General features: G+C 32.7%; 1 protein-coding gene across 3 annotated transcripts in view; it reads right to left on the bottom strand.

The window, feature by feature from the left end:
• Window positions 1–3,305: 3,305 nt before the first annotated feature.
• LOC127723432 (uncharacterized) overlaps window positions 3,306–13,057 on the bottom strand; it is a 28,841-nt gene continuing 19,089 nt past the window's right edge. For all 3 annotated transcript variants that reach the window (XM_052230056.1, XM_052230054.1, XM_052230055.1), the window contains exon 2: window positions 3,306–6,060. In XM_052230056.1, the coding sequence (XP_052086016.1) occupies window positions 3,645–5,843 (2,199 nt within the window). In that variant the 5' untranslated portion in view covers window positions 5,844–6,060 and the 3' untranslated portion in view covers window positions 3,306–3,644. The remainder of the gene's footprint in view (window positions 6,061–13,057) is intronic.

Here is a 13,057-nt window from a genome sequence, read left to right as displayed (position 1 = left end):
TCCTCAGTGTTAAAATTTTTAACAATACTGATATATAATGTATAAGGTGTAAACATAGATCAGTAATAATACAGGTAAGTTTTGGTCGATTGATTTTAATCCAAAATCCTGAATATCAAAATATAAACATTAGACTGTAAATTTAATTATTTCTTTCTATTGATTCCATTTGGATGGAGGACACCAAGTGTTTTTATCCAAAACTTCTCCCGATTCTCTCTTTGCCTATTTTGCCATGTACAATCCTGTTCGATCACAAGGATCTTCATGTGATCAAAATCTTTCAGATTGTGATCTGGTAACCTGAAGTGTTGGCTGACAGGAATATACGGTTTTTTTGTGAGGTCACTCCTGTATATATATACAAGTTTCAATTGATAACAACGTTCAAACCTATGATTGCGTTGGATAAAAACCGCAATTTTTATACGTGTGCATGTAAAACAAATTTCTTGTTAAAGGGGTATAAATACAGCACAAACAACATTTTCCAAAAGACCAAAAAAGTAAAAAAGTATATTTTAACAAAACGCATTTGACTAACAGGTCGAACAACGGATGTTCTTAAACCCTGCTGACTGCCATTGGCGATTGCCAAATAAATTGATCACAGATGAAACAAAATGATCTTAATATTAATTAAATACAAAAAAGACAAAAATAAATTTGTGGAAAAGATGGTATACCACAACCATGAGGTGCAAAAATTTGTACACCATATCCGGATTTTGACAATTAATGTCTCTTCAGTGATGTTATTATATTTGCCTTCGGGTTGATATGATCCGTTCATCCTATTTTGACTCTTTCAAAATTCAAGAGTCTATCCTAAATTGAGGTGAATTATATGGCCTTCCTAATACCGTTTCGATTCCTAACATCACTGAAGAGACATTAATTGTCGAAATCCGGATATGGTGTACAAATTTTTGCACCTCATGTTTGCGGTATACCATCTTTTCCGCAAGTCAATTGTTTTCTGTTTGGTAATAATTTAATTATAAGATCTGTTTTGTTACATCTTGTGATCCGTTTATTTGGCAATCGCCAATGGCAGTCAGCAGGGTTTAAGAACATCAGTTGTTCGACCTGCTAGTCAAATGTGTTTTGTTAAAATATACTTTTTCACTCATTTGGTCTTTTAGAAAATGTTGTTTGTGCTGTATTTAGACCCCTCTACCAATAAATTTGTTTTGCATGCACACGTATAAAAATTGCGATTCTTATCCAACGCAATCATAGGTTTGAACGTTGTTTTCAATTTAGACTTGTTTATAATTTTCGTTTGGGCTTGTATTATATTTGCCTTCGGGTTTATATGATCCGTTCATCCTATTTTGACTCTTTCAAAATTCAAGAGTCTATCCTAAATTGAGGTAAATTATATGGCCTTCCAAATACCGTTTCGATTCCTAACATCACTGAAGAGACATTAATTGTCGAAATCCGGATATGGTGTACACATTTTTGCACCTCATGTTTACGGTATACCATCTTTTCTGCAAGTTTATTGTTTTCTGTTTGGTAATAATTTAATTATAAGATCTGTTTTGTTACATCTTGTGATCCGTTTTTTTGGCAATCGCCATGGCAGTCAGCAGGGTTTAAGAACATCAGTTGTTCGACCTGCTAGTCAAATGCGTTTTGTTAAAATATACTTTTTCACTCATTTGGTCTTTTGGAAAATGTTGTTTGTGCTGTATTTAGACCCCTCTACAAAGAAATTTGTTTTGCATGCACACGTATAAAAATTGCGATTCTTATCCAACGCAATCATAGGTTTGAACGTTGTTTTCAATTTAGACTTGTATATATATATATATATATATATAAGACGACGTAATGATTTGACCTAATGTTGTACTATATGCTATGATCTTTGAACAGAGGTAATACTGATATCATATGTATTGTCATACATTCTCATTGATATTCATGGATGAAAATTTTAAGATCGAGGAACTTGCATCATGACAAAACCCAAAGTCGACGGTGTGTCGTGATCGATATATTTCTATGTAAGGAATGGTTAACAGACTGATATATCGCTAATTATATTTATTTCATTATAGAATAACCAATATCTTCATTGATTGTAATTTGTTATTCATGAAGGACCACAATGCGTCCTACAGGTTTTGAAGTCGGTTTTTTCGGGAGGGGGGTTGGGGGGGGGGGGGTTTGGATAGGGGAGGTAATTGTTTAGGGCTTAGAAATCGTTGAAGAGGAATATTTTTTTAATTTTCTAGTTCAAACGGCTTGTGAACCGGTAAATACAATATGCTGCATTAACAGCAATTAGTTTCGTACCTATTTCATAAAACGTTGAATAAAGATTTGGATGTCAGAATGTTTACAATATAAAATGTTTTAATGAATTTCGAATTACGATACGAAATTGTTGATTCTATATTATCGACATTAACTGTACTCGTGTTATTTGGCATACCAAAAATGTACTCATTTTAAAAGGGGGGTTCTGATTACGTAAGTCAACATATAAGCACGTGTTCGGCTAGTTTTTCTTTGTAACTGGATTCAAAATTCATTTCTTAATCTAGATTTTTATTACCATTTGCTGTGACCTTATTAAATGATGCTGCGAGCAATCGGCTATCTTGATCAAGTGATCTCCTGTCAGGTATGTAGATCTACCTGTACACATGAATAGCGATCAGTAGTCGGATATCCCTCAGGGCTTTTAAACTGTTATCAAGAAGGCTTTTTGGGTTATAAAACAAAAGTCGTCTAAGGGTTATGCAAGCATATGCAATTATTTATATTTGCTAAGAAAAAGCAGCGGCTAGCGAAACGAAAAATAAATTGGCAATGACGGGATCAATTGACGAGTGCGGAAAATAACTTAACGATGGCAGAAGATATTTTAAATATGGCGGTGTTTCATCATATAACAGGTCAAGGAGATCCCTGATCCTCTTTTTGATTATGTTAATAAGCATCTATAAAAAAATAATTTTATCTCTGACGCGGTTAATAGATTTTGCAGATTAAAATTAAAGGACGCACTATAAATCGACTGTCTTCAATAAAGTTAACACATAATGTATAGGTGTTCAAATTTACAAATATACTGGAAACACATGTGTGTAGATATAACATACAGACATACTTTTTTTTCCACGTATGCTCAACAGAAATGTTGAAGATTTATGATACTCGAATGACATAAGACTGCGGACAAATAAAATAAAAAGTGCAACACAACGTATTGTTGGGTATACTGTATAGTGCATCTCTTGATTAAGCATATAAATAGGATATGGTAATAGATCAACACGATGAAAGAGATTGAAAGGTTTTTTTCTTATCAAAAAGTACAGATATAACTGATACATTTTCAATCAAATCGAAAATTTCTTTGACCAGTATATTTATAAACGGTGCTTAAAATATCATTATTTGATAAATTTCAATACAAACAAGACTTTTCATACATAAGGATAGAAAAGTAGAATTAAGTTTGGGAACAAATCATAGATGCTGCTTTATTCCAATTTACATTGCATATTGAAGATATTGGAGTGTGTAATAATTAATTAACCATTTAAAAGTATGTCTTCATCACTTGATCATACAATTGCGATTAGTCGGGTAAAAGTATCATTATGAGCATGTTGAGGTGGTCATATGTCAATGACATCATCGAACCGTTCATTTGTCACCTGAGTGACACGTACGAAATAGAGTGACCCATCAAGAGTAAATCTTCTCTCTTCGGGTGGCCTTTCATACGTAAATATATGAGGCTCCTCTTTTTTGAAACGATCTAACTTTGTCACGAAACACCACACACCGGCAAATCTCATCACTTTAAAAAATATTTTTACATGTTTTGCATCAATAGGTATCTCAATAGCTTTGCCACTTTTGGTTTCTTTTTTCTGCAGTTCATTATCCTTGTCTGTGTATTCTACGAACATTTTTGACATCCAATATCCTTTTGATAAATATATAAACCGAGCACTTGTTAGAAGATGACGTTTCTTCTCTTCATCGGTAAGTTTCTCTGTATCATAAATGACCGGTTTACGTTTTAGGCAAGGGACGTCGGTGTTTGTTTCTACCATACATTCACGATAAGTCAAATGTAATTTTTGGTCTAAATTATATCTTGCTTTTTGCCTTTCATGCTGGTTCTGCAATTTTCTTGCAGCAGTATCTGAATTGTCGGATGCTTCATTTTTACTACTTAAATTGTTACATTTATTACGACTTTTAAAATCTGGAGTGCTGCAAGGCCTCTCTAAATCAGTACTTCTTTCAATATTATCTAAATTTCCATTTGTATCAAGTGTTTCTGGTTTCTGGTTTTCTGGTTTTTTCTTCACTTCACGATCGACCTTTATTTCATTACTTACGTGGTCAACTGTTGTAGCTCCAACATTGATACCTATTTCCAAAACAACACTTTCTGCAAGTTTTTTTCCACCTTCTATTAAATGTTCCGTTACTGGTCGATTTTCCTGTTCGTCGTCTAATCTTTCCGCAACATAACCCTTTACTAACTCAAGTACAGACTCTGTACTTTTATTTGTGACACCTTTGCTCAAACTTTTTGCCAGGGCAACTCCAAATCTCCTTGCACCTGGAACCAGCCTTTCTTCTATATTAGTAGCAGATACCTCAGCAGACAAACCAGTTAGAGAACCAGCAACTGCCCCCACGGCTATTCCAGTCACACCACCTATAGCAGCACCTGTCAATGCATGAACAACTACCTCCTTAAATGTCACATTTTTACCATCGACTAATTTCTTCTCAGCATCTGCAGCAAGAGAAAATGCTGCTCCTCCTACAGCTGATGAGCCTGCACCCATACCTATAAACTGCCCAACTGTTGTAACGGAAGCTTGCGCAGCAGCGCTTCCTATGCCTGCAATTGCCGCCGTTATACCCACACCTGCTCCACCGCTTACTAACCCAGCACCAAATCCAAGGCCGAAGCTTTTTGCATAGTCCTTAAAGTCACAGCCTTCTTCGATACTCTTTCGATTAATACTTCTGAAAAAACTTTGAAGGCTTCCACCAAAAAAACCTGCCCCCAAAATACCACCAACAACCACTGCAGCAGGTGCTGCCAGTCCTGCAGTCCCTATGCAGAGTGCCAATCCACCTGCACCTAAAAGTAATGAACCAATCATTACACATAATCGTGTTTTGTACTTAGTCTTATATTCTGGCCTAAAAATTGATTTCCACCTGGATACTGAAAGCCATCCTTGACTGTAATCAACTCTGTTATGATATTTGCCCCTCTCTTTTGGATCACGCAGAATGTGGTATGCTTCATACACTTTTTGTGTCATGTCATTATCAGCATTCTCCCCAGCGGTATCTGGATGCCAGCGCAATATTTCCTTTAGGAAAGATTTTCTTATTGCTGTTTCTTGTTTCTCTTTGTCTAATTTTCTTATTTCTTCCATGTTCAGCTTAAGTATTTCATAGAGGTTTCTTCCATCGTCCAGTGATGCTTGTTTTTCAACGTTTAATTTTCTTATACACATAGTTTTTTCCAAAACATGGTCTTCTAAATCACTTTCAGTCACGCTCTGGCTACTGTTGATTGAAAAGTGCATGTCTTGTTCCCATTTTCTAGTCTTAACAACTGTTGTTTTACTTTTTTCGTAAATTGTTTTGATTTTGAATTTGAATCCATCTTTGTAGCGGTGCAAGTGAGCTTCTCCTCGTCGCAAAATCTTTGACGAACTCGATATCAAACATACTGGGTCATGCTTTGAATAAAAATATACTATCACTTGACACTCCGTATCAAATGTGTTGTTTTTGACTAAAATAGATTTATAATCTACCAAAGCATCCATTCGATTGATTATAACTTGATCGAAATATAATGATAGCCTTTATAAGACAAATGCAGCATTTCAATATCAAATCTGGCAGGCTACCTTTTTCTCAGTCAAATTTCGTAAATGTTTCTAGTTCCAATTTGCTGATTGGTTCTGTGTATTTTAATGGTACATGTGAAATAATGTAAATATTCCGAGCCTCACTGTGTAAGCAGGATTATTCATCAGTGTTCTAAAAAAATCCAATAAAAAACATTAAATAATGAAATGTACACAAATGCATGGTTAATATATATATATGTATTATTTTACTCAACGTAATGTCAACTAATGTACCCACCTGGGGATTAGTACTTGTTGACAGGTGTTTATTTCTATGTGTACATATAGATTCTACCACTGCATCGAGTGAAATACGATATATATCCACTCGAGACAGTTAAATTTTCAAATTTGAAACGCGAGGCTCGCAACAAAGCAAAATTATTTCTTCTTTTCAAATGATCTGCAAAAAGATGTGTTCTTTCTATGTGACGTCATCAGGCATGGTCGCCTTTTTTTCATGCCGTCACAATAGGAAATTCAGGGGAAAGCAAGAAAATTCGACGTCATAATCGAATTTTGACCAATGAAGATCTGAGATCAACCGAACCACATGTTGATTAAATAAAAATAATCAACATGTCAGGAAAAGAATAAATCGTGTAAGAATTAGAGAAATTATTTTTAATACTATCACAGCAAACCAGTAAACGTCTGAAATCGCCTATATCTTTACTCGACTCTACTGATTTTTACTCGACCAGTCTGGATTGGTCTGCATTTTACTTGACCCCAATCCAAACTATACTCGACTGTACTGATTTGTACTTAACCCTTATCTTTGCCATTGAAAATAGTCTGAACTATTACTCCACAAGTCTTAAACAGTTTTAACCCATTCTGGACATGTACTCTACCAATACCAACACCTGACCAGTTCTACAAACAACTTATGAGATGTTTAGGCATGATTGGGTATAACAGAAAATTTTGTTCAGATTTTGCTACTGTTGTGTAACCATTTACTCATCTTTTACAAAAATTTTCTAAATTCATCTGACGTGATTATTGTCAAAACGCTTTTGAAAATAACAAACTGCGTTTTATTAATAGTCCAGTTCTGATCACTCCAGGCTTTGAAAAACAATTCAAACTTGCCGTTGACACAAGCGCTGTAGGAGTCGAAGCTTTTTATCGAGACAGATGACAATGTTGAGAAACCAATTTCATATTTTTCTAAGAAATACTTAGTAAGATACACATCAAAACAAATATTCAACAATTGAAAAAGAGTTTTTTGCATTGTATTCTCCATAGTATCCTACTGGTTTCACTGTAACAGATCTTCGTCCGAAATTAAATAGATGGAACGAGAATCTGGAAGGCATTTCTATATAATTATGTACTTTCACTTTCGTTACCCCTGATACCGTCGCCAGCAACCATATCCTTGAAGATTTGTTAAACAGTGAAACCGATAGGATACTATGGAGGATACTATTGAGAACATTATGAACAATTTGTTGTTGTAATAGACAAAATGTGAATATTAATATTGAATATAAGTATTTGGTGCATTTTCAGCCTTATTATTTTCCCTATATTGTGCACAGCGTGGACAAAATTTATAACTTTTCAAAATATATAGATATATACTTTTCAACAAATCTAAATTGAAAACAACGTTCAATTTTATATACTTTTCAATATATATATATATATATATTTTTTTTTTGGGCTGATGTTTAGACGAATTATATATACAGAATGTATTGTTAGCCTTGTATCACCATCACTGCTGGTGATCCGATGGATCAAATATGTTATAGAGTAGTCGCTGGTTCAGACGTACTTATATATATATTTATATATATATAGCTTGCGTTTCCTATTATGATTGCTCTTATAGACTGTTCTCTTTCTTTTGAAAGTAAGGAAAAACGATATCTTTGCATACAATGGATGCAAATATGCATAAAGACTCTCGCCATATCATCATTTCGGTACCATTAAAAGCGTTTCTTACAAGGAAGCTTTTTTGTTGTTAGTCCGTTATCGAATATCTGTGCCATAGATCAGACTTGGGGTTATTAAAATGTAACTTTATAACATGCATTCAGATACAAATAAGAAAGAAATGGTAATTTAAAACTGTATTAATTGAGCATATTACATATAAATGAAAATAATGAGTTACATTCCATTTGCCTTTTTGTCATGCTATTATGAGACCCTTAATTAATTTCAATTACATTGGCGTATTCATTGTTTCTCTGATGCAATCACACATGTTAACTGTGATTTTATTGACGTATGTAATCGGTTTATCAACTTAACTTTCATTCTGAATACTTCGAATGTAGATAATCAATATGTTTAGGGAACTTAGTTATTGACAATTCATTGCCTAAAATACATTAGACATCCTAATATTTATATTCGTAATATTTGTTGTAATTTTTCAACACTTGAATTGTTTTTCGGACATTTGCTGTTTTATTCATTCAATGTTTCTTGAAGTTTAATATTCACTTTTTTGCAATGCAGTCTCTTTCTGTTGAAAGTTTGGAAAAACGATCTCTTTGCATACAATTTCGAATCCTTTTTGTGAGTTCTTTTTGAAAATAGAATATGTTTAAACTAAACAAGTATGCACAAAGACTCTCGCCATATCATCCTTTCGGTACCATTGTTTCATAAATAAACAATCGATATTCGTATTGATAACTTAATTATTGATGCATTAAAAACAGGTTGAATAATGAACATTTCAATTGATATTTTAATAGCCATTGATTTGAGGTTTAACATCACAGTTTTTTATTCTTACATTGATGTTGCATTTTTCTGGTGATCATTTCAATACGTATCCAAGTGAGTGTCAGAACAAGTAGCATAATACTTTACAACCACAATACCCCCAAAAGATTGAACCATTATATACAACATCGACCATCTATAAAACGTCATTGCGATCAATCTAATGAGATATTATGAATACAATATCAAATAGGATATTCTTAACTAGTTTTATGTAACTAGATCAATTTTATAGTATATTCAACAACGATGTTTGAATTTATCATACACAACTTTGTCAAACAACGCGATTCATTTTAGGAAGGCGGTTATGTTAGCACTTTTGTCATTTCCTCTGTTCATACCGTAAACTTGGATATTTATGTAGCCCGCTTTAAAACTGAGACATAATACTTATCTTACTTTCTTTACATTTCTAGGAATATGATTGGTTAAAATGAAATGCATGAAGACCGTGTGAATTATTTTGTAGGCGTGGTTTATTTCAATTCACGGTTATTAGTGTTGTTACGTCTCTTTATAAAAACAAGATGTTCAGAGAAAGTCTAAAAGTTTTCAACAGACGAAGAAATTTATAATGAACGATAGAATAAATGCAGAAAACACATTCAAAGCAAACACGTTGTCATTGTTGGCTTTGCTTTGTATATGCCAATGGAAGTTAATTCTTAAAACTAAAGATTTGATAACTTTGAAAAACAAAAACTAAATGCCCCATGTTAAGATAGTCGGTAGGATAAATTCGTTACACAGTGTGCTAGGGGCCTAATACGAATTATATGGAGTCAGTAAATTCAATATGGGGTTCGGGATTCGTTCGAACCACATATTGAATATACTGACCCCATATATATCATATTAGGTCACTAGCACACTCTGTACGTTATGTTAAGGTTGATTGTTTTAGTATCGAAGTCAGATTCATTTCTAATAAGGACTTCGAAAAGTCCTTTGTGGTGCAGTTTCTTGAAGTATAAATGTACCTTTTTCCAGATAATAAGTTCTTAGAAAAATTCAGACATTTGCATACATTGCATAACTATATAGTTTAACAACGTTATTCTTTAGACGCTGCCCTTCTTATGAGCACTTATGATAAAGCTTTTGAATACCTTGTAAGTTTCAAACCTTTCCAATAGCATTGCACTCGGATGTTTTGTTTACATATCATATTTGAGTCTCTTAATTTGAATGGTATCAGGGGGTATTGACACAACTTATTCATTTCTACTTTCAATTCTTTTAAAGACAGACATACAATATTTTATTGATAATTTTGATACTTTTATGTTTAAAAGCTTCGATATTTGAAAATAGTATTCCATGAAGATATTCACTGAACAGAATTTTCCAAAATATCTGTTCTTCAGTTCACATGTATTAAACTCAAGGTTTTTCAGCTATATTTAACACTTTTATTTTACATTTGTGAGAATTGGTAAAACAATAGAATAAGGACCAGGTATCCATGTAATACAACATAATGATAAATCTATAATTAAAAGCCGCCATCTTTGTGACTAGTCAATGTTTTATGTCTCCGTGAAAAACGACTAGTCTAAGTGACTTATAAAGTTTTCAATATGTTTTGGACTGATCTGGATTTACTTTTGGAATATTCTTTCCAGTGAGTGTAACTTTTATGTCTAAAGTTTTGTTTTTAACAAGTGTTTTTCATAGCTTTTATTTGAACAAAACTTAAAATAGACCTCTCATTGACACAACAGACAACTACTCGCCACATATACCATACTTTAAACTAGAGGAAGACAAATTACGGTAATGGCCGAAGTAATAAAACAACTCAAGAAAAACAACAAAGAGTTTGAAACATATATTAGTAACAGTACGAAACAATCCAATGTTATTCGCGTTTGTGATGTTATATCGGAAGCTAATAATATCATAAACAAAACAGATGACTCTTTATTTTTGGAATCAATGCATAATCAACTCGCCCATCTAAAAAATTAAAAACTTTGGTCGTTCCCTAAACCAATTTCTTCATTTCGTCCTGTACTTGGTGATTCAATGGATCAGTTTTATAAATAACAGTTGGTTGTAAAAATAGGTTGGTAATAGTCATGAGCATTTTTTTTGTGCTTTGTATGCTTCCTTCAATCACCTCGTTATTAAACATCTAATTAATATACATAGGGTCAACAGTCAAGACATCAGTTGCCTTTGATCTAGAGTTTAATGAAGTAATTAAATGCTCATTGTATTTCGCGTCACTTAAATATTTTGGGTTATTAGATCAAATAGCCAAATTTCTGAGGAAAGAAAATCTCTACTTTGGTTGCCATTGTAACCAACCTAACACAGTGAATCCCGTATGTTCTGCTCTTAAATATTGTTTTTTATAGGAATTCATATTTGGACGGTTATATGACATTGCTGTTTTGTTTATTATGTATTATATTTCTGAAACGTATAAGATAATACAGTAAAATAAAATTAGTTTTGTTTCATATTTTCAAAATTTTCAAAAAAATATTGACGTTAAATATTTGAGGTTTTTTTTCTGCTAAGTTTCATGGCATTTTATTAGTTGTTTTATCTTTATTATATAGTTAGCCTAAGGTTCAGGAAAATCGATGAACCTGCGTGCTAATATATCTCCAAAGATGAAAAACGTATATGATAAAAAATGATGTAACAAGTTTGCATGTTATTACACTTTTTATATATATATATTTTCTGTCAATAAAAGATAAATATTGTAATTACGAAATACTTCGTGCAAAAACTCAGTTACTATGATCGCTAATCATCAAAGTAACCTATCATATAATAGATATATGAAGATTTTTTAGTTATTGTAATGGTGAATACGGTTGTCTTATCACCTAAAGTAATTTAAACAAAATATAACATATTATCAAGCAGGCAGTTTGTTCACAGCACAATATTCAATATCGCTATTCGGTTTCGCTTCTGCTTTTTCAAAACAAAAGTACTGTTTACACATTATGAAGGTGAAATGTTGCACTGTCTATTCAAAATTAAACATTCAAAATAGCAACTACCAAAAAAAGATAATTTATAAATAAACGATCGAAAGATTAATCTTGTTTTAAAATTACGAAAAGTTCAATTTTTATTCCCGCGGAAAATTCAAAACGGAAATTCCCTTATCAAATGGCAAAATACTTCGAATGATAACATTTGAAAACTTTATCTACATATCAGGATATCAATATATTGATTTGAATTTTTAATTCATGAATTGAATCACCATTAAAATTGATATCAAATTGCAAATATTTTACTCAATCTTGGGATCTGAGTTACGGAACTTTTGACAACGGAATGTTGTCGTCCACAGATGATTTACATTAGTTGATCAACTCCATGGTAAAATTCAAGTTCATACTAGTTTATTTAATCAATATAAATATTGATAAATTTTGGTTTTATTATTCACATTATTTTTGGATTCAACTGTGAACGTTATGCATTCAAAAGTCAAAACATCATCTTGCTTTTCGTAATATGAAAGATATTCAAGCAATACAATAACACAATGAAAGACACGAGAAGCAAAAGCATCACACAATACATATTTTATTACACCAGATATATGTTTCGACAATCATTGTCACTATAGTGATCTTCGTGGTAACAATTTATGATACCAAAAACAAACGTAATTAGATCATTAAATATTGTTTTTATTGGTACTAATATTGATTTTGATATCAGTAAATTAAAAGCAAACTAAATATTATTGTTATATACATATACACATTCATGGATCTACAATCTGTCAATACCTATATCTTGGCATTACACAAGGTCATGTTTTTTTCTTTTATGACGTCTTTACACTAAATCCATTGGATGTTCGATGTGTACGGATTGATAATTTAGTCTTAGATGCATGATTTTTTTTATTAGTTGTTAGTGGCTTTGAACTAGCTGTCAGTAACTACGAGTACTCACAGATCTGTACTTAGTGTCTTTTTGTTGTTTGGATGTACAAGTACCCGGCCTTGCCACTTGTATTTGTAGTATTTGTATTTGTATCCATCAGATGAGTTAAGCCTCTTTCAACTGATTTTTATAGTTCGTTCTTATGTTGTACTGTTACACCACTGTCCCAGGTTAGAGGGAGGGTTAGGATCCCGCTAACATGTTTAACCTCACCTATCTGTATGTATGTGCCTGTCCCAAGTCAGGAGCCTGTAATTCAGTGGTTGTCGTTTGTTTATGTGTTACATATTTGTTTTTCGTTCATTTTTTGTACATAAATTAGGCCGTTAGTTTTCTCGTTTGAATTGTTTTACATTGTCATTTCGGGGCCTTTTATAGCTGACTGTGCGGTATGGGCTTTGCTCATTGTTGAAGGCCGTACGGTGATCTAT

The sequence above is a fragment of the Mytilus californianus genome, unplaced genomic scaffold (assembly GCF_021869535.1).
Source record: "Mytilus californianus isolate M0D057914Y unplaced genomic scaffold, xbMytCali1.0.p SCAF_13, whole genome shotgun sequence".
Classification (NCBI taxonomy): Eukaryota; Metazoa; Mollusca; class Bivalvia; order Mytilida; family Mytilidae; genus Mytilus; species Mytilus californianus.
This window is presented reverse-complemented; position numbering and strand designations above follow the sequence as displayed.